The sequence below is a fragment of the Gigantopelta aegis genome, chromosome 2, assembly GCF_016097555.1.
Source record: "Gigantopelta aegis isolate Gae_Host chromosome 2, Gae_host_genome, whole genome shotgun sequence".
Taxonomy (NCBI): Eukaryota; Metazoa; Mollusca; class Gastropoda; order Neomphalida; family Peltospiridae; genus Gigantopelta; species Gigantopelta aegis.
In genome coordinates, this window is record NC_054700.1 from 5,329,867 (window position 1) to 5,352,750 (window position 22,884).

Consider the following 22,884-nt stretch of genomic DNA (forward strand, 5'->3'; position numbering starts at 1 on the left):
CCTGCGCCAGGAGTAGAAAGGTGTATCGCCCTGGGAAGTGGGAGTCCTCCTGCGCCAGGAGTAGAAAGGTAGATTGTCCTGGGGAGTGGCAATCCTCCTGCGCCAGGAGTAGAAAGGTGTATCATCATGGGGAGTTGCAATCCTTCTGCGCCAGGAGTAGAAAGGTGTATCATCATGAGGAGTTGCAATCCTTCTGCGCCCGGAGTAGAAAGGTGTTTCGTCATGGGGAGTTGCAATCCTTCTGCGCCCGGAGTAGAAAGGTGTATCATCATGGGGAGTTGCAATCCTTCTGCGCCCGGAGTAGAAAGGTGTATTGTCCTGGGAAGTGGCAATCCTCCTGCGCCAGGAGTAGAAAGGTGTATTGTCCTGGGGAATGGCAATCCTCCTGCGCCAGGAGTAGAAAGGTGTAGCATCATGGGGAGTTGCAATCCTCCTGCGCCAGGAGTAGAAAGGTGTATCGTCATGGGGAGTTGCAATCCTTCTGAGCCTGGAGTAGAAAGGTGTGTCGCCATTGGGAGTGGCAGTCCTCCTGCATCAGGTCAAGAAATACGTAACGCCTGAACAGTGGCAGTCCTCCTGCGCCCGGAGTAGAAAGGTGTATCGCCATGGGAAGTGGGAGTCCTCCTGCGCCAGAAGTAGAAAGGTAGATTGTCCTGGGAGTGGCAATCCTCCTGCGCCAGGAGTAGAAAGGTGTATCATCACGGGGAGTTGCACTCTTTCTGCGCCAGGAGTAGAAAGGTGTATCATCATGAGGAGTTGCAATCCTTCTGCGCCCGGAGTAGAAAGGTGTTTCGTCATGAGGAGTTGCAATCCTTCTGCGCCCAGAGTAGAAAGGTGTATCATCATGGGGAGTTGCAATCCTTCTGCGCCCGGAGTAGGAAGGTGTATTGTCCTGGGGAGTGGCAATCCTCCTGCGCCAGGAGTAGAAAGGTGTATTGTCCTGGGGAGTGGCAATCCTCCTGCACCAGGAGTAGAAAGGTGTATCATGATGGGGAGTTGCAATCCTCCTGCGCCCGGAGTAGAAAGGTGCATCGTCACGGGGAGTTGCAATCCTTCTGCGCCCGGAGTAGAAAGGTGTGTCGCCATTGGGAGTGGCAGTCCTCCTGCATCAGGACAAAAGAAATACGTAACGCCTGAACAGTGGCAGTCCTCCTGCGCCCGGAGTTGAAAGGTGTATCGCCATGGGAAGTGGGAGTCCTCCTGCGCCCAGAGTAGAAAGGTGTATCGCCATGGGAAGTGGGAGTCCTCCTGCGCCCGGAGTAGAAAGGTAGATTGTCCTGGGGAGTGGCAATCCTCCTGCGCCAGGAGTAGATAGGTGTATCATCATGGGGAGTTGCAATCCTTCTGCGCCAGGAGTAGAAAGGTGTATCATCATGGGGAGTTGCAATCCTTCTGCGTCCGGAGTAGAAAGGTGTATTGTCCTGGGGAGTGGCAATCCTTCTGCGCCCGGAGTAGAAAGGTGTGTCGCCATTGGGAGTGGCAGTCCTGCTGCATCAGGACAAGAAATACGTAACGCCCCGAACAGTGGCAGTCCTCCTGCGCCCGGAGTAGAAAGGTGTATCGTCATGGCAAGTGGGAGTCCTCCTGGGCCCAGAGTAGAAAGGTGTATCGCCATGGGAAGTGGGAGTCCTCCTGCGCCCAGAGTAGAAAGGTGTATCTCCATGGGAAGTGGCAGTCCTCCTGCGCCCGGAGTAGAAAGGTGTATCGCCATGGGAAGTGGCAGTCCTCCTGCGCCCAGAGTAGAAAGGGTGTACAGTCCTGAGCAGTGGCAGTCTTCACATAGACAAAATACCATCACGGTTATTTATGATGTATCAGTATAGATCTAGCTACATTTAACGTGAGAGTATATTGTAATGCGTGTACAAAGTGCTGAACTGAGCAGTATCTGGTGGGAATTTCCCTATTAGTTAAGTTTGTAAAGTAATGAACTCTCACACTGAGGATCTCTGGTTCGAATCCCTTCGGAGGAGATTGATTTTTCTATTACAATGGTAGCAGTCATGACCTTGTCATTTGACGCTTCCTTGCAAAGATAGATTTTGCTTGCATAAACTGTTTATATTTGTTTAAATGGTTGAGCGACCGTCGGTGTAGTATTTCTGGTCGCAATGGTGAATAGTTAGCACATACACCCAGCTAACTGCAATTCTGTAAATATACTGATGGAAAAAAGGAAGCACATTATATTTTAGACCACATTTGATTCGCCACTAGAGCAGTTGAAGCTGTATAAAATACAGAGGTGTAATGTGGGATTAAATGTCAATATAATCGTAATGAGTACAAGTTAGCTTCCTTATGCTGTGGATCAGGATTTTGGATCAGGATCATTATTTGCTGTTACTATTTATGTGTTTCCTTATTTCTTTTCCCTCAGTATAATTAATATATTCAATGTGTACCTTTTCCAAACGGTCCCGGATCTGTCCCTTGCTGTCCAAACGACACCTATATAACACTGTGTTTACATCTCTTGTGGCGGGTATTGTAATTCTGGTACGGTACACCTGTACGTGTACATAAGCGCTGCACTGGTTTCGGGACTGCGCTGAGGCAGACGAACCAAACCTGTTTGAAAGTTAAATGTTAACAGGAATATGATTCAAACATGGACGCCACAACCCAGGACTTCACCCTTGACAAACCTGCTGCACGTTCTGCTATACATGCTATCTGGATGCACGTTGATTTGTGCCAGCGAGAACAGTAGGTGTACAGTTTTATGTTAACAATTTCAAGTTGGTTTTCTTTCACAACAACACTAAAGCACATTGGTTTATTAATCATCGGCTGTTGGGTGTCAAACATTTGATAATTTTCACTCGTAATGTTCAGAGTAAGCCCGCTACATTTTCCATTAGCAGCGAGTGATATTTTATATGCATTTTCCCACACAGACAGGACATCACATTCCACGGCCCTTGATATGTCTGTCCTGGGAAGGAAGGAAGGAAATGTTTTATTTAACGACATACACAATACATTTTATGTTCAGTTATATCGCGTCGGAAACACAGATATTGAGAGAGGAAACCCGCTGTGGCCAATTCATGGGCTACTCTTTTCGATTAGCAGCAAGGGATCTTTTATATCCCCAATCCCATAGACAGGATAGTACATACCGCGGCCTTTGTTACACCAGTTGTGGAGCATTGGCTGGAACAAGAAATAGCCCAATGGGCCCACGGACGGTAATCGATCCTAGATCGATCGCGCATCAGGCAAGCGTTGTACCATACCTGTCCTGGAACACTGGTTGGGATGGGGAAAAACCCAATCCGAAAATGAATCCTCCGAGTTGGTTCGATCCTGCGACGAAAGCACCTCGGGCATGCGCTCTACCGACTTACTTAAGGAATTCAACTAGCGTTTTGTGAAAATAGCATTTATAATCCCCCTTAAAATTGTGGGTGATGATGCTTTGACATTGGGAGATGTAGGTTATGGGGATATATATATATATATATATATATATATATATATATATATATATATATATATATATATATATATATATATATATATATATATACATACATACATACATATATACATATATATACTAAGTGGACATTATACCAAAACAAACTTGAAAACATTAATCAGCTATACATGTGCCACTATAATAAAACTCAACCACGTTAATACGTAGATGATCACATTGTTGACATAGCATTTGCAGCCAGAAATGTAGAGAACCACTGCAGCCAAAGTACAGACATAACCATTAAGGGAATATGCAGGGTGATGGAAAACCCTTAAAGGGACATTCCTGAGTTTGCTGCATTGTAAGGTGTTTCCGACTAATAAAATATTTCTACGATTAAACTTACATATTAAATATATTTTCTTGTTTAGAATATCAGTGTCTGTATATTCAATGTGTTTCTGGTCGTCTTAATATTTGCAAGAAACCCAAACTGGATTTTGTCTTTAAATAATTTCGTACGCACGAAAAAAACATATTTTAGGAAATAAAGTGAAATTTAACCTAGTACAAATTTTAGAACGATCAGAAACACGTTTAATATACAGCCACTAATATTTTATGCAGAAAAATAGATTTGATATGTAATGTATTTGTTAGTCGATAACATTTTAAAAATTGCAGCAAACTCAGGAATGTCCCTTTAAATATAAAATCCCTTACTGACACAGATACCAGAGCTAAGAACTAAAGAGAGCGCATTTGAACCACCATGACACGTACCCTGTCCAGCCCATCTACTGACTGACTGACCAATAGGTCTGTTCATGCACAGTGTTCTGTCAGTGACTTTTATACATATTATCACCGGGTCGTATACAGCATACAACTAATCTTTATTTCAAAATATTCTGGAAAACATGCCTCCGAATTACTGTTCATATTTTGCTCCCTTTGAGCTGAACTTATTTGCTGTCGGCAAACTCAAACTTGCCCATTTTAGAATTTTGTGACCCCACGTTACAAAATCCCGGATCTGCCTCTGACAGGAAAATAAGTAGAAAAGGATGGAAAAGGAAGATGGACTGTGAGATAAATTCACCTTCTCGTTTAAACCACAATTAACCTATAGTCCGTCCCATCATTCTATTAAAATGTTTTGTTTGTGTAAATAATTTCAGTTTGGTTTGACAGAAGAAAAACAGTAAAAGTGTTTTGAAAATAGCTTCCAGTTCGTAATTTGTCTTTCCCAAATTACAAGCAAACCCTTCCCCCAATAAAAAGCCCTAACAACCCCCCAACCCCCCCCAGAACCCCCCCCCCCCCACCAGAATAACTATGTATTCATTTGATTTATCACCGAGGTGATGCGTTTTGCGCATGAGTGCTTACTGTATAAATTATGCACTGATCATGGAGCCATTTGTCATAACACATAGGTGAACAGGAACATTCGTATAATACTAGACTTCCGCAGATCTGAATTATTTGTCAAGTCAAAACAGAATCATGCAGAGATAAACATGTGAAATACGGCATTTCCTCATTAGTAAATAATAGAATGCAAAACCAGAGTTGTATACTGATACATACGAAGGTCCAGCTTATCTGCCTGAGTCTTCTGTTTGTCATTACATTTTGTAATCAGTCTTCTCTTTAAACCATTTATTGTTAAATTATATCACATTTATACATAAACCACCTCTTATTATATACTCGCGGAAAAAAGGTTGATGTGCACAAAATAAAATCGCCACAAACCAACAGTAAAATGTGTAAATGGTTGCAATTTATGACATATCATAATAGTAAAAATTGTCTTATAACATTTTCGACGACTAATAAATAATGTTTTATAATCGATATATTTTCTCCTTCAATACAGTTTAACATATTGTGTACAGTACATGCACAGAAGTCGTGGAGTAGGGATAATAAATAAATATACATTATGTCAAAATATACAAACCAGAACTATATCTAAATAGTTAGTAAAAATATGGCTTCTTTTCGAATACATGCACTCAAGAAAGTCTAGTATATCTGTTAAATGAATCATACAAATAAACTCATTTTCCTTTCTGCTAAGGATAAGGATCTCATAACTTTCAGTAATAAAATATTAATAGGCAACGTCTTCTGTCTGAATTTACTACCCCCTGTCTAAAAGAACAACACACTTTTTATACTATGAAATGTGAATAGAAATTTAAAGTGACATAGGCCATTCCAGATAAGACGTTATTTCATCTAAGTCATAACGCTGAAAAAAAGTTACTTTTTTATCTGGGATAAGTTAACGGTATATTACAACATGATTGATATATTGATGTTTGATTGATTCAGTAAATGAATAAAAAACATTTTAATGACACGTACACGAAACGAAACGAAATGATTATGCAATATGTATATATATATATATATATATATATATATATATATATATATATATATACATACATATATATATATATACATGTATATATGCAATATGTATATGTATATCTATATGTATATGTATATGTATATGTTATAGATACACACATTTTATATGGACCTTCAAGTTTCAGATAAATTGCGTGGGTGAAATAAACACACAGTATCAGCTGTCACTGGATCAGATTTTATCAACGGTGGTCGAACTACAAAATATTCTTATGTGGGGAAAAAAGACTGTGTTTATGTATATGATACTTGAAACAAAATCATCTTGAATTAATAACAACAATAGCAACAACAGCAATAATAATAACAACAACAACAAGTAAAAGCCAACAAACTGATAATTGATGAAATATCTTACTTGAAACATATACATGTATGTCATAAATGTTTAAGAAATCGGGTTGAATTTGAAATCCTAGCAACAGAGTTTGGAATTCCAATTTCAGACTTATTTAATTTCCAGTAGTTTTTGGTAGAATTTCGATCAGATTCTAATTTTTTTATCACGACATAATCATACATTTAGAAAATGTCTTTTTTGGGGTGGAAAGTGGGGACACGGAAACAAATCACTCGACATGTAAAATCGGTGCCACGATGGATATCAAGGACAGTAGAACGGCAGTAACCTTTCATCGGCAAATAATTCATGATTACAAGAAAGAATTAATTAACGTTTAACGACACCCCAGCACGAAAAATACATCGGCTGTTGGGTGTCAAACAATGGTAAATGCAAAAATTAAGTGAAATAATTAATAAATACTGTCCGTACTAAAACCGAAACATGCTTTGGCTTATTTGTGTATACAGATACGTTTTTAACGATCATTTGACGGTGATTCTCTTGGCTAATACAAACACATCCTCTTTGTCCAAGTTGTAAGAAATACGATTTCAAGCGCAACCAAGGTATATTTAAATCTGAATGAAATTTACTTCTGACAGTCTTACTCTAGATAATGTAACTTCATTTGCCTCTTTCTTTCAGATTTCCAAATACGGATTGTTAATGGTGAAAATACCACAACTCATTTCTCAGGACGACTGGAAGTGTCTATAAATGGCACAATTCAAGGAAGCATCTGTGATGATTTTTTTAACAAGAGTGCCGCCATTGTGGTTTGTCGGCCGTTCGGGTTCACCAACGGAGAGGTACGATCATTTCCGATGTTACACAAATAGTTTCCGATATGTTTTATTTGAAATCTATCAATGTGCGAGATGAGGATCTTCTTTATAATACATTTTTGAATTTCCTATTACAAATTTAATTTTAAGTTGTATGTGATAGAACATATATCTTTATATTAAAAAATACAATTCACCATTTTATTTTTACTGAATCTAAAATTGTGTTCTTTCGCTAAACTTGTGTTCATTTACAATTTGCTGATAAGGAATATAAAATAATTTGGATTTACAGCAGAGCTGATATCCCAAAGTAACTAAATGTTTCAGGCTATCGCAAAGGCTTACTTCGGAAGCGGAAGCGGCCCCATTTTGTTTGATGACGTCGAGTGTACGGGGAAGGAGACGTCACTGAAACAATGCAAGAGCAGCTCAAATAGCGACTGTGATCACACAGAGGACGTGGGAGTCTTCTGCTACAACGACACCAATTCAGGTAATACTATATACGCAACTAGCTCAAACTGATTGAGGAAAACGGGTTGGTTGTTCAGTCAGATGTATGCATCTGGTATTATATTTCGTAAACTAGTCCTAGTTTTGATTTAGTAGAAGCTAGTTTGGGAGTGGCAGTCCTCTTTGGGCGGTACAGGAAGGAGGTATTGCCCAGTGAAGAATCTTCTCGGGAGTGGCAGTCCTCCTACAGACGAGGCACTAGATAGTGATTCGACTCTGCATTGTGCAGATATACGGTTTTGAACACGGATAACAGTTTTGTTGTGCTAATGGAAACAAATGTAATGACTTTCCTCAAAAGACTACAGGTTAATATTATCAGATGTTTGACATCCAGTAGAAGATGATTAATTAATCACTGTGTCCTAGTGATCTCGTTAAGCAAAAACTAATTTGTAACTTCAACTTGATCAAATACATTTTATTTTGGGATGGTTAGTATATAAAATATTCACGCCCCATTATGATCAATTTTGGAACAGCTCTAAACAGAAATAGCCGCAAATACAGGTTGACACAGCTGTACTAAGGACATTCGTTTTAGAGATTGATCACTCACGTCAAGCGTTAATGTTTATTTCGAGCAGACCAGTGTAACCTGATACAACACAAACAGAACATAACAAATATGTCAGACAGTATCTGTGGAACGAGGGTCACATATTCAAAACTGCCAATAAGAGCAGGATTTGATAATAAAACCCCACTTTCTGACAACAAATGCTTTCAAATGTTCCTGGTTGAAGTGAAAAATGATCTTCACAACAATAACAACAACAACAACAATAACAGCCACAACAACAGTAACAACAAAAGCAGCAACAGCAACAACAAAAACAACATAATAATAATAAAATATAATAAAAAATAAGTAATTCTAAACTTAGCTTTTTGCAAAATGTATGAAACTAGTCCTCTTGACGGAAAAAAAAAATCCATGATGGTGCTGTAGTCAAAGCATGTTACCTCAAAACATAACTGAAATATGTTTTAAGCACAATACTGTTTTATGGTTTTTGCTTAATATTAAAACTGTTCATGAAATATAATCGAATAACACTTTACTATGAAATTCATGTTACGCAATTAAAGTAGTATTTAACACTAACTACAAACCCACCATCACTAGCGGCAACAACATTAACACGAGCAACAATAAGGAAAATAACAACAGTAAAAACACATCAACAACAGCATCATCAACATCAGAAGCAGGAGCACCAGCTGCATCAGCAAACAGCGACAACAACAACAACAACAACAACAACAACTAGAACTAGAAAAAAACAACAACTAAAAGAGATCTACCGCCAGTAACGGGAACTAAAGCGACAATACAACACCAATAACTGCATCGAAAGCAGTGGGGGCGACGGCGTCTGCAAAAAACAACAATCACATGATTGTTTATTGTACCAGCAAATTACATTACACTCCTATTTTTGTAGTTCATTTATCAACTTAAGCCGATCAGCAAAATGAAAGTGTTTTATTAACAGAGTGCATTCCGAGACGGAGATACAGCCTCACCCACAAACACATCAACAAATCACATGATTCTGAACAACACAACTTCCTGGTCTGAACATAACCTAACAAGTGAACCCGGTTCTTCGTGTACTGTCTCAAACAAACACGATTTAACGATAGACATCCAGGGGCTATATCTCGATACGACGCCACGCTCGCTAAAATAATGTCTCACTACGGATTCATCTTGTACAGACGTTTTTATTACATTCGTTGGAAAACAACAACGAGAAATAAAACCCTGACTGACGGCAGAATTGGTGTGTCTGACAGATGTGTGATATTCACTTTGTGGATGTCCGCGAAGATAACTGTTTTGATAATGATTCGGAGTGAATGCGGTCATGGTTTGAATTACATTAGTTTTGAACAAAATTAAATTTACTGTTTAGAATTCTTCGTGTAACGCTCATGGGTGAATGGAAAGTGCAAATAATATAACAATATATAATTTTTTTATGAAGACCCTCCCAAAACAACAAAAAACAAACGATCCCGTCTAAAACACCCACACCCACACATATAAACGCACACACAAACGCGCGCGCGCGCGCGCACGCGCACACACACACACACACACACACACACACACACACACACACACACTCAAAACCCCACCCATAAAATAAGCTTAATTCGTATTTGACATTAACCACACATAACCTACAAGATGACATTATGGCCAATTTTAAAGATTATGACAATTAACTTTAGGAGACTGAAAGATTCCAAAAAGAGACGAAACCTATTAAACTATTAGTATTTGAAGAGTTAAATAATAGCATTTTTTCTTGACTTAAAAACACATACTTTACAGAAGAACTTGCTTCGTTAGTGTTACAAATGGTTAGTAGTTATGACATGGAACTGCTAGGGGTTTGCAATTATGTTTAATAAAACAGTTTAGGTACAAAATACATACATGTAATACCTGCATTTAAAGGAACGTTTCTAAACATTTTATATTAAAGCTTTACAAAAGAAGAATAACGAATGAGTCAAACGAATTACTTTAGACTAGCTAACACTCAAGATCCCATTTTCACGATTTTAATGTATATGTAATATTATAAAATCAACATTTGAGCACGAAACATTATTTACACTTCAATCATCAAAGTTATAATAAATAAAGAAATCACTGAATCGTTCGACGTCAGAGACCGATATAAAGATACCACAACTTCTGAGTCCTTATGTTAATGTATTAATCGATGGCGAAGCAGAAAGACTTCAAGGGCCAATGAAACATTCAGAAGTATTAAATTTTCTATAGTGTTTTACGAAACATTCCCAGTGCTCGAGATATGATGATTTTTAAACGGATCATAAACAATTCTAGCACTGTGGTCAGACGATAAGGACTTTTGTTTAACAAAAAATAAGATAAAATAATAATAGAGCATTTCATAGATCGATCAGTTATATATGGTAGGTATAATTACGTGCATTCTAAATCTGAATGACAAAACCATAGTCCGATATAAAATTGTATCTCTGCACATGGAAGAGTCGAAAGGAGTCCAGGAAAAGCCGTGATTGCTTCCATGATCCACTATTAGGTGCTGGTATTTAGGAGGACCGCTAGTCACATAGGAGATACGCAACATGTTTCATCCCTATTGCAACTCAATAGCTCACTTAAATCGTAAATAGACATAAAAAAGAACATACACTCGAGTTAAATGAATCTTACACAGAGCACGAAATATACTTTCAATGAGTCCATTCAGACAAAACAAAAATCAAGTGACTGCAACCATGTTAAGGATTTGTAAGGAACCTCCCATCGGTTGCTGCACAATGTACAACATGTGAAGACGCACGAGAGGCGCCGAAATAAACTAGTCACGGTCTTCTGGGTCTGCTAAAATTACATTAAATTGAAATAAAGTCTTAACTACTCATTAATTTTATTCTTTTAATAGTAAAGTACCATCTTGTAAGTTATGAAACAGTAGGAAATGCTGTAGTATATTTATTACATGGAAAATAATCTGTTTGATTAGAAAACTGAAACTGAAAATTTGGATACTCCATTCGCCTTTGAAAACATTATGCATACATAACCTGTGATTTGGATATTTGTTTGTAGTATTTAAAGGGGCGGGACGTAGTCCAGTGGTAAAGCTCTCGTTTGATAAGCGGTCAGTCTGGGATCGATCCCCTTCGGTGGGACCATTGTGCTATTTTTCGTTCCAGTGCGTGCTCCAGAACTATTAAAAGTACTATTCATGGTATGTACTATCCTGTCTGTGGGATGCTGCATATACATAAATCCCTTATTACTAATCGCACAGATTAGCCCATTGCATGGCGGTAGTGGGTTTCCCCACTCATTATCTATGTGGTTCTTAACCACATGTCTGACGCCATATAACCGTAGATAAAATATGTTGAGTGCGTGGTTAAATAAACCATTTTTCTCTTTGTTGTAGTATTTAAAATGCGCCTGCAGGAAGGCGGCACGGACGTGACGTTAAACAGCACGTGGGGACGTCTGGAGGTGACGCTAGGCAACATGAAGTGGGGCAGCATCTGCGACGACCTCTTCAACGAACACGCCGCACGCATTGCCTGCAACTACTTCAACTACACTTTTGGTCAGGTGGGTAGACCTCGAGCATCTTACTAACACTTTAAAGGGACATTCCCGAGTTTTCTGCAATTTTAAAGATGTTATCGACTAACATAGACTTTTTAGCGACTGTAATTACATATCAAGTATATTTTTCTGCATAAAATATTAGTGACTGTATATTAAACGTGTTTTTGATCGTGCTAATATTTGTACTACGTGAAATTTTATTTTATTTCCTAAAATATGTTTTTTTTCCTACGTACGAAATTATTTGAAGACATAATCCAGTTTGGGCTGAATAAAACGAAAATTCACGAATCTGGATAACAACATTTATTGATATTAGCATTACTGCCAAAAAGCTATATATGGTTGCAAACGAATCACCACTCATTTTTACATGGATTACAACTAATTTTGAGGGTAGAATGATGGAAATACATTGTAAAAAGGTCTCAGGTTAGCACATTTTGCACGAATATTTGTATAATGTTTGTTTGCCCGTATTTGTGGTTTTGCTCTAGCACTGGGGCGGGGGGGGGGGGGGGGGGTTGCTCCCCTGCCCCTCCCTGTCTCGTATGCTTATGCTTTTGGTGTTTACTGAGATGTAGCTTTGTGGCTAAAGCACTCGCCTGAGATGCGATGGGTTGTAGGATCAATTGCTCTTGATGGACTCGCAGTTTTCACATCTCGATCGGTGTATCAAAATCTGTGGTATGTACTGTCTTCTATATGAAAAAGTGCATACAAATGATTCTTTGCTGTTTTATCAGTTAGCGTGGCCTATATTCCATGTTTTGTCTTGCACATGTTTAAATCTGCCACACCAGTCTTAAAAGTGGCATTCCTCCTGCAGACAAGTCTAAAATGATGGATCATCATGGAGAGTGGTAGTCCTCTTGAAGACAGACCAGGAAGGGTGTATCGTCCACCTGGAGCCTGTTTTATGAAACAATCTTAGCGCTAAAATCATCTTACGTGCATTAGGTAGTTATGCCCTTAAGGTGATCTTAACGCTAAGATCGCTTCGTAAAAACGAGGCCCCGAAGAGTGGCAGTCCTCGTATAGGTATGTCAAGAAAGATCTTTCTTTCTGAAGAGTGGCATCTCTTTTGTAGACAGACCAGGAATAATATCATCCATGCGAGTGGCAATCCTCCTATAGACATGTCAGGTGTATTGTCATGGGGAGTGGCAGTCTTCCTACAGACAGGTCTGAAGGATGTATCGTTCCCATCTGGGGACTGGCAGTCGACTTATAGACAAAGCATAGGACTAGTAGTGTACTGTGCTTCATGGTAGCAGTCATGTCCTTATCAAAACGACATATTTACTGCTTTGTGCATAGATAAGAAGGAAGGAAATGTTTTATTTAACGACACACTCAACACATTTTATTTACGGTTATATAGCGTCAGACATATGGTTAAGGACCACACAGTTAATGAGAGAGGAAATCCGCTGTTGCCACTTCATGGGCTACTCTTTTCGATTAGCAGCAAGGGATATTTTATATGCACCACCCCACAGAGAGGATAGTACATACCACGGCCTTTGATATACCAGTCATGGTGCACTGGCTGGAACGAGAAATAGCCCAATGGGCCAACCGACGGGGATCGATCACAGACCGACCGCGCATCGAGCGAGCGCTTTACCACTGGGCTACGTCCCGCCCCTGCAAAAATAATAATTTTTATGATTCCCAGTAGACATTTAAAATGTGCCGAGGTGTTGTGAAAACAAAAAGTCCTTTCTTTTCCTTTCGACTACTAATAGTCTTTCTTCTTCAACAGACGCAATGTAACTCATTGGTACTGGGCTGCACTGAGACATGACAGATCCTGGCATCGATTCCCTTTGATGTCCTCGAATTACTTTTAAGCTGATTAATTTTAGGAACTTAAATTTTTTTGTTGTTTAACGACACCAGCAGAGCACATGTATTAGTTAATCATCGGTTATTGAATATCAAACATTTCTTAATTCTAACACGTAGTTTCACAGAAAACTCGCTTAATTTGTACGATAGCAGCAAAGGATCTGTTAAATGCACTTTCACATAGACAGGACAGCACATACTACGGACATTTTAGAAAGAGACCTGTCATAAACAACCACACTGCAATGATTATTGCTTTTAATTATTTTTTAAAAACAATATTTCTTGTCGATCTGTGACAATAAGTGGTGCTTTTGTCAGGCTACTTAGATGATGCTATTTGTAGAAAATAGAAAGAAAGAAAAATCATATTATACTGCAGAACAGAAATGGTTTGTTCTTTACAAATCTTTATTTACTGTTACTAGAGGAGCCAGCTAGCCAGATTCCGGACCGGACAGAGGACCTATCTAGACGAAGTGTTGTGTACAGGGAAAGAGAAATCTATTCTACAGTGTCGCCACAACAGCTGGCTCACACACGATTGTGGAAGAGAGGAAGACGTTGGAGTTGCGTGTTTCAATACTTCCGGTAAGTGCTGCCACCCAGTGGCAAAACCCAGTAACTCACTTTGTTTTAGGTCAAAACTATGGTGGCATGAAACTGCCATCAATATGACGACATAATTTAGGATTAAGATTAAGGTTAGGTTAGTTGTTGCAATAATGTGATAACGTTTCAAATTATACTGATGTAATTATATCGTTATACATACAGTTATATTGTAAATCGTTTTAACGAATTAAGTCGTTATCTCGATGGCAGTGTTATGCAACCATACAGAACTCATAATACTTTTATTTACAATTTAAAGTGTCATGCCATTGTTATTTTTCAACGAATTGGAACAAAGTGAACTGTAATTGACTTGTGAAGTTAGTATAATCGTCATGGTCACAAAACCAGAACCCAGTTACCCCCGATGTCCAAGTCCATTTTCTGCCTATAAATAACAAATATTTATAAATTAACAATTGGCTTCAAATGACCTGTAAAAGTGATTTGTGTTTAAGCATCTATATTGTTATTGCAATCATTCGGTCGTTAACCACACACAACTCAATTAATTTTTTTCTCTCAAAACAATGAAGAAACGTAATTGAAAAATCTGATCTTATGGCATTAATCGTTGAAATGTTTTTTCATTGGACGGCAGTTTGTGAATTGCACTACGTGTATTTTATGCTAATGTTTATGTTAGTATTAATGTGCCACAAATGTCAGACACGTAACACCTTTAGACGATAATATAAATGTTCCCCTTACGGCTATTCCTCAAATGACGACACGGAGAGAGGTCGTGGAAGGTGGCATCCGTAAATTGTTATTCCATAGATCGTGATCTGACAAACTCCCTCGCGTACTCTTCTGGTCCTCGGCTCGGGCTGATGTGCAGTTTGTCCTTGCCGGTTTGCGTGTGCGAGCCTCTACTTCTCCCTCTCCAACCCTCTTCCTGTCCTGGACGGAGGAACTAGCCCATGCCAGGACCTGCGCCCAAGGCATGCATGCGCTACAACAGTTTGCTCTGAACCTGCACCTTAAATGATTTCTTTGTCGTTATCATTAACTTAATCTGCAGAATAATTTTCTGTAAATGTCGGTAGTGTCGTGGTTGAGCCATCGGACATAAGGCTGGTAGGTACAGGGTTCGCAGCCCGGTACTGGCTTCGACCCAAAGCGAGATTTAACGACTCAGTGGGTAGGTGTAAGACCACTGCACCCTTTTTTCTCTCACTGACCACTGACAACTAACCCACTGTTCTGGACACACAGCCCAGATAGCTGAGGTGTGTGCCCAGGACAGCGTGCTTGAACCTTAATTGGATATAAGCACGAAAATAATTTTAAATGAAATGTAAATCTAGAATACTCTGCTGGGTTCGAACAGTGCGAATGTTCCTTCAGCTTCACCAGTAAAGCATCTGTCGCTGGCACATTGCGTCGAAAAAAGCAATGACTCTAGATAATACACAGTTTAGAAAACAAAACATTTCTAGGACAAATTCTCAATCTGATTAAAATTAGCTCCACTATTACATGTGGATCTAACACCAGCCAGTTGGAGCTCATGTCCACCAATCAAAACCTTACTTGCAGAACTAATTTTAATCGGAATGCTAACAACACTGCGTAGTCCCCAATGTCCAGGTAACATTTCGTCTGTAAATAATAATTTAAATATTGACCAATCACACTTCGCCTTTTATTACGTTATTTGGGAGCATACAAATTCTAAAAATATCGGGCGAGTCTATTTTAGTGGCCGCAGTACAGCGAACCATACCAATACGTACGGGGTGGGTTATCAGTCTTCAGTTTTACATTACAAATTATTTATTTTATAAAATAAAACATGTTTTAAGGCATTCGTAATTCACACGAAACATGTCGTATACCCTCAGGATAATTCGGAATGTTTTCAAATTATTTTTAAATCACTGGCAGGATTCTGCAAGTAAGGTTTTGATTGGTGGACATGAGCTCCAACTAGCTGGTGTTAAATCCACATGTAATAGTGGAGCTAATTTTAATTAGATTGGACAAATTCTTTACCATTAAGATTACATATAACATGCAAATTCTGTTTTTATTATCATCTTGGTTTTCTTAGTAGGTCAAAATGCGATGGGTTACCGGGTCAATTGCCGTCATTTTACTCGGGTTATTTCCCATCACAATCAATGCCTCACGACTAGTACACCAAAGGCCGTGATAATATACTGTCCTATCTATGGGAAAATGCGTATCAACCCTCACCGTTTAAAGCCAGCTATCAATCACGCTCCCCATCACTTCCTTGAGACCAGTTAAAGGAAAGTAATTATTATCTCCTCTTAGCATGTACATTTGAATTTATGTCAATATGATAACATCTTAAATGGCTCCCCATAATCTAGGTTATCGAGATAATATAAATTAGGGGAGCAATTAATCACTCCCCTCACTTTCTTTACGTCGAGGTCTGGCATACATAACATCCCAAACTGTTCTACCGTTAGTAGTAGCTATGTAACGATAGAAGGCTTACCACACGGGCTCTCTCTCTCTCTCTCTCTCTCTCTCTCTCTCTCTCTCTCTCTCTCTCTCTCTCTCTCTCTCTCTCTCTCTCCACCCGTATCTGTGCCCTGTCATTTTCTGTCCGTATCTCTGTCTCTCTATCTCTCTCCCTCCACCTGTCTCTTTCTTTCTGCCCCGTCTTTTTCTGTCTGTCTGTCTCTCTGTCTGTCTATCACTCCCTCCCTTTCCATCCACCTGTTTCTCTCTGCCCTGTCTTTTTATGTCTGTCCTGTTCTGTCTGTCTGTCTGTCTGTCTGTCTGTCTGTGTGTATCTCTCTCTCTCTCTCTCTCTCCCCCAAATATTGAAATAACCATATTCTCGGCACCAAATAGCCGAAATTTTAAATATGCTACACCAAGTATCTTTATACCAACATCCCTTTCCTTTTGGTTTCTTTAGTCCGATTAAGGGGAAACAATGGCGGCGTACAGAACGTTGGAGCTGTGGAGATCTGGGAGGACGGCAAGGGGTGGAGGGAGGTCTGCGACAAGGGCTGGGACGACAGCGACGCCGGAGTCGTCTGCAGGGAGCTCGGCTACGTGGACGGCAAGGCTCTGTGCTGCTCGGGCCTGGGCGTGTCTTCGTCCGTGGACGCCTGGGGTAAACACCCGTGGAGCAAAGACCGAACACGAGGCTCGTACATCAGAGTCAACTGTACCGGGAACGAGACACGTGTCATCGACTGTCCAATGGCGTCATCCGTCAGATCTTGCTCCCGGATATCGTCTGCTTCCGTGATCTGCTACAACACAACCCTAAACAAGATAGATAATTGTAAGAGCTGCCATATATTTTAACAAAACAGCAGCAATTTCAGTTTTTCATAGAATTACATGCTTAATTAGATAAAACCTTCCGGTGTCAATCATGCTTTTGTAAATTGCACCTTGAGTAACAATGTAAAGGACACCTCACAAATTCCTTTATTATGCATCTGTATAAATGCTACCTGTTCTGGGTTTTTTTTTTCAAACAGCGATGGCTGCATTCTGAAAGTGCCATATCTTTTTCAGTCATAATTGCAAATAATTGGATTACAAACATGCAGTAGATTAACAATTATTACCAATACACAACTCGAGAAGGCTTCATTCTGCAATTTAAAAAAACCAATAATCCATTTTAGATAACCACTGTGCATGTACAGTTTAACAAACAAGTTATGTACTAATGTCCATTTCCCACAATTTCGGACTTAATGCGTTTTGTAAAAACACTCTTCAAATGCTTTAACACTTTTACTACTGCCAGTAGATACCGAATCGTGTATTATATATGCTGTAAAAAACCTTGCCGTTTGAAGGAGCTACTGGTTTCGCTCCCTAGCATGCCCAAGACTAATTCAATGAAAGCAATTTTAGGGGGGAGGGATTAATCTCTCCATGCAATTTGTTTTTACGGTAAATTCTGCTGTAACACATTTCAATGTTCTTTTTTGTTTTGCCAGCCCTTGCTATTCGAATTGTGGGTGGCGACGGGAACTGGGGGAGAGTCGAGATCCGCCACCTTGGTTTGTGGGGCCAGGTCTGCTCGAACGTGTGGACTGACAGGGAGGCCACGGTCGTGTGTCGCATGAGGGGCTTCAAGGCCGGCAGGTCGTTTGGAAACGTCTTAACCTCGACCTTGCCGCCGTGGCTCACGTCGGTCAAGTGCACCGGAAACGAAACCTCCATCGCGAACTGCACGCTGGGACAGTGGGGAGAGCCCATTTACTCATGTTCTGCTTCACATGTCCTGTGTTACAATCAAAGTAAGTAAGATGCGTTTTTCTCTTAGACATATATATATATATATATATATATATATATATATATATATATATATATATATATATATATATTAATCGTAATAACCTTTTATTGACAAGAGGCACGTTAAATTGGAGTTTTAAGATCAGGTATGTAGTGTTTTACGGGGCTTATCTTGTAAGTGGAAGCCTTCTTAAAGTGGCAGTGTTCCTAAAACAAAGTAGAATGGATATATCGTCCTGGACAGTGGCGGTCTTTCTATAAGCGAACCAGCTGTCAATACTTCGTGAGAACCTACTGTTACGACCCTGTCAAAAGCTTTCTTCGAAGGACCGTCTTGTGCAGATACTAACTTGTATAGATTAATTCATAGATTTGTCATTTGGATTCTAATATTCAAAATATTTATTGATGTAATTAAAATCATTTACATTATTATTCATAATTCGAAATCAAAATATGCGCAATAGCGCAATATTTATTTTGATACTTTTGTGTATGAATAATCTTAATAGTGCTATATTCATTTCAATATTTATGCACTAATCATATTTGTATGTATGTGTTTCTATATATTGGTACATAGCTCAATATGACTGGGGGGTGGGGGCTCTAAAGAAACCAGGACACAACACTAAAATGATAATCTTCTTCAGCTTGTTAACAAGGGCACGCATTCGTATTCTCTTCCCCACGACTGGTATATCAAAGGCCGCGGTATATGCTGTTCTGTCTAGAAATGCGCACAAAACAAACTCTTAATTACTGCCTTTCCCCCCTCTTTCCCCTGCCCCCTGTTTGATACGGCACAGAATTATGATAGTGATATTTAAAAAAAAATCCAATAGGATGAACGTTAAAGAAGATGTTGGACATTGTTTTATAATGTTGTTGTTGTCTTTGATCACAGCTGCCGAGGTGTCGTTGCCAGGCAACAGTACGGGTTACGGTCGCGTCGACGTGACGTACGACGGCACCAAGGGCACTGTCTGCAGCGAGGGCTGGTCGGACAGGGAGGCCGCCGTTGTGTGCCGGACGCTCGGATACACGGACGGACGGACCATGTTGAACGATATCACGCCTGGAACTGGCCCCGTGTTCTTGAGCAATGTGAAGGTAGATAGGCCTGATTATTATTATCTTTTAAATAATAATATACAAGTATTTGATTACGAAAATTACCAGGTCTAAAACCATTTTAGACAAATGACCTTCCCCAGGTGGTTGTTTTATTTTCAGCATTCATTTTGTACCTTATTTGACGTTATATGATGATAACGATTGTGAACTTACTTAATGAAGTGGTGGTGATGGTGATGCAGGCACGTAGGAGCAGGGGCGGGTGGGGTGTGTGTGTGTGTGTGTGTGTGTGTGTGTGGTGTGTGTGTGTGTGTGTGTGTGTGTGTGTGTGATAATTTCTTGATAAAAAATATTATTTGTAGTAAATCTCAAAGCAGAGATGAATTTTACTTGAAGAATGCAGGAAATTGCATTTCAGAACATCTGGTTTTCAAACTTTTACGGGAGAGCATATACCCGAACACCTTAGAAACTTTGCTTTGCACCCTCAATCTCAGTCAGCTACCCAAGTGTCTACTTGCATCCGCCATGCCTGTGGTGGTGGAGATATTTGAGGAATGGGACGGGGTGGGGATGGGGCGGGGTGGGGATGAGGCGAGAAAGTTATATGTTTAGTGGCCTCGTATGAGATTTCCTAGTACATGTATTTGGAAAACAGAAGAACATTTGTTATTGTTTTTGTTAAGAATTTTCGCCATCCCCTCCCTAATTCCTATTAGCATATAACCTGAATATCACGTGTCTGCGTTATACACAGGCCACATTACTCTACAGGATAGAACGCTCGCCTGATGTGCTGAAGTCGTAGGATCGAACCTCCCCGACGGACGCATTGTTTTTACCCCGTCTCAACCAGTGCTCCACGACTAGTATATCAAAGTTCTGTCTGTTGGAAAGAACATATCAAAGATCCATTGGTGCTAATGGGAAAATGCAGCTGGCTTTCTTTGAAGACTACATATCAGAATTACCCAATGTTTGGCATGCAATAGCTGACGATTAATTAATACATTAAATGTGTTAAATATGGTACCAATTGCTCAGCAGGATTGTTTTTTATGTCTCGTTTGTCATTTCTAACAGAGATGGGGTTTAAATAAGTACAATGACTAAATTTTTTACATATTAGGAAAAAACATCCAAAATGCTTCACATAATTTCAAAACGTTCTGTCAGTACGATTATACTAATTTTGTTTTGTGTTTTACAGTGTAGGTACGGCCACAAGTCACTCTTCATGTGCAACAGCAATGGCTGGGGCCAAGTGAGTTCAGGATGCAAGGATCACAGACAAGACGCTGGCGTTAGATGCTACAAGAATGGTTAACATCTTTTTTAATGTACCAGAATTCGCCAATTATGGGGAGCAATAACTCTGGCTCGCAATTATTCCCCCGAGATCAACAAGAGTAATTTTTAGCTCCCCTCAGCATGTCATTTAAAAACGTACTGTAAAAGGATTAAATACCAATGATCAGTATGATATCTTAAATGACTCCACTGCCCCGGAACCACCCACTGACTATGTCAGAGGCTCGACCCGTGGCAGGCGTGCCTGAACCTTTATTGGATATGGGCACGTAAATAGAGTTCCTTCCTTCCAATGACTCCATATAATCTAAATTAAGAGAGATAGGGAGACAGAGACACACACACACACACACACACACACACACACACACAGAGAGAGAGAGAGAGAGAGAGAGAGAGAGAGAGAGAGAGAGAGAGAGAGAGAGAGAGAGAGAGAGAGAGAGAGAGAGAGAGATTTTGCGTGCGTCAGTTACACTCTATAATAAGGGAGGGGACCCAAGCAAATTTGTTTTTCTGTTGTATTATTGAGGAAGGTAGGAAATGTTTTATTTAACGACGCGTTCATCACATTTTATTTACAGTTATATATGGCGTCGTACATATGGTTAAGAAACACACATATATTGAGGGAGGAAACCCGTTGTCGCCACTTCATGGGCTACTCTTTTCTATTAGCAGCAAGGGATCTCTTTTATATGCACAATCTAATAAACAGGATATCACATACTACGGCCTTTAATATACCAAGGTTGTATCAATGTTTTAAGGCCTTAAGTGGCAGATGGACACAGCCCCATCCTCGGATCCTAATGACCTACATATACCAGACACCAAATAACCGAGGTTCCTTTCCTTTTCCATTCTTGGTACTATCGATTGACGATTTCTTTACAGTTAGACTGTCTCCGGGTACACACGATGTTGGCGTGGTGCAGATCTACGATAACGCCGTGTGGAAGACTGTCTGTGGCAAGGCTGGCTTTGGAAACGAAGAGGCAACTGTCGTCTGCAGAGAACTCGGCTTCCAGCGTGGCGAAGCGCTTCCGTTGGCTGTCTTTGGCAGGCGAACCGGTTCCCAGGTCAGAAAGAACTTGACCTGCACGGGAAACGAGACAACTCTTCTCAACTGTTCATACGATAAGAAAGACACCAGTTGTCTCCCTTCATCAATAGCGTATGCATCAGTGAGCTGTTTTAACAGTAATGTAACACAGGGTAAGGATGGATGTTTTTATATTGTCTGTTTATTTTAAGACCAGCACAAAATTTGACAGGTTCTTCTTCAATGAATTAAGTTTGGTTATTGTTTTTCTGCTAATAGTAAATGACGCCGGAGTTAACCAGATGACCATCTCTACATATGTCTGTCCATATACGTTCCTCCTGGACTATGTTATATACTGTTTACAGTTTTTGAATGCCATACAATTTCCAGAAATAAACACTAATTTTGTAACCATAAATTTACAACGAAAAGAGCAAAGAATTGTTTGTTTCGATTTTGATAAAATTAATTATCCGTAGATCAATATGTCCATGATGTCCAGGTTGGGGAGCCTTAAAGCCACACACACACAGCAGCACCACTTGTACGTAACATATTAAACACCAAAAGAAACGCAAATGTATATATTTTTAGCTATAATATTAATTTATCGCTTTAAACAGGGACACACACTGAGATTCTGGAGATTTAATGGTTGATATGTCATTTATGATTTCACAAAATTGGGATTTGTAATCATATAAACCTATTCTAATTGCAAACTAATGTTAAACCTAATATGCGTTTCTTTTAGTGTTCAGTATAATATATATAAAGATGAAATGTTAATAGAACTACAGTTTTTATTATATTGCTAAACATCGTAATGTTCAGGAAGTCAAGTACTGAAAACGCCGTCCCAACGTTCTCTCTGTTTCACAGCACAGAAGTACAAGCTGGAAGGTGGCACATCTCTGGACAGTAACCAAGCCTCGGGGCGGGTCCGAGTCTTCCAACACCAGACGTGGGGCTACGTCTGTAACTCGTTCTGGGACGACAAGGCGGCGTCAGTTCTCTGCAAACAGCTTGGGTATGGTTACTGTACTGTTCCGTATACAACATGCT

The 22,884-nt window shown here is 39.7% G+C and overlaps 2 protein-coding genes across 2 annotated transcripts in view; both read left to right on the forward strand.

The window, feature by feature from the left end:
- The first annotated feature begins 1,325 nt into the window (after positions 1-1,325).
- On the forward strand, positions 1,326-1,823 carry LOC121379295. Its single transcript, XM_041507845.1, has one exon. The coding sequence runs from the start codon at positions 1,326-1,328 to the stop codon at positions 1,821-1,823; it is 498 nt and encodes a 165-aa protein (XP_041363779.1).
- Positions 1,824-2,583: 760 nt separating this feature from the next.
- Positions 2,584-22,884, forward strand: part of LOC121379303 (deleted in malignant brain tumors 1 protein-like) — a 55,817-nt gene continuing 35,516 nt past the window's right edge. Inside the window, exons 1-11 of the mRNA XM_041507857.1 lie at positions 2,584-2,709; positions 6,870-7,033; positions 7,340-7,505; positions 11,494-11,663; positions 13,946-14,108; positions 17,035-17,409; positions 18,083-18,385; positions 19,294-19,499; positions 20,674-20,785; positions 21,669-21,989; positions 22,702-22,849. Of these exons, the coding sequence (XP_041363791.1) occupies positions 2,601-2,709; positions 6,870-7,033; positions 7,340-7,505; positions 11,494-11,663; positions 13,946-14,108; positions 17,035-17,409; positions 18,083-18,385; positions 19,294-19,499; positions 20,674-20,785; positions 21,669-21,989; positions 22,702-22,849 (2,237 nt within the window). The 5' untranslated portion in view covers positions 2,584-2,600. The remainder of the gene's footprint in view (positions 2,710-6,869; positions 7,034-7,339; positions 7,506-11,493; positions 11,664-13,945; positions 14,109-17,034; positions 17,410-18,082; positions 18,386-19,293; positions 19,500-20,673; positions 20,786-21,668; positions 21,990-22,701; positions 22,850-22,884) is intronic.

Bases quoted from the DNA above. Each gene is read 5' to 3' on its own strand.
- LOC121379295 (XM_041507845.1), top strand. From the start codon at position 1,326: ATGGGGAGTTGCAATCCTTCTGCGCCAGGAGTAGAAAGGTGTATCATC.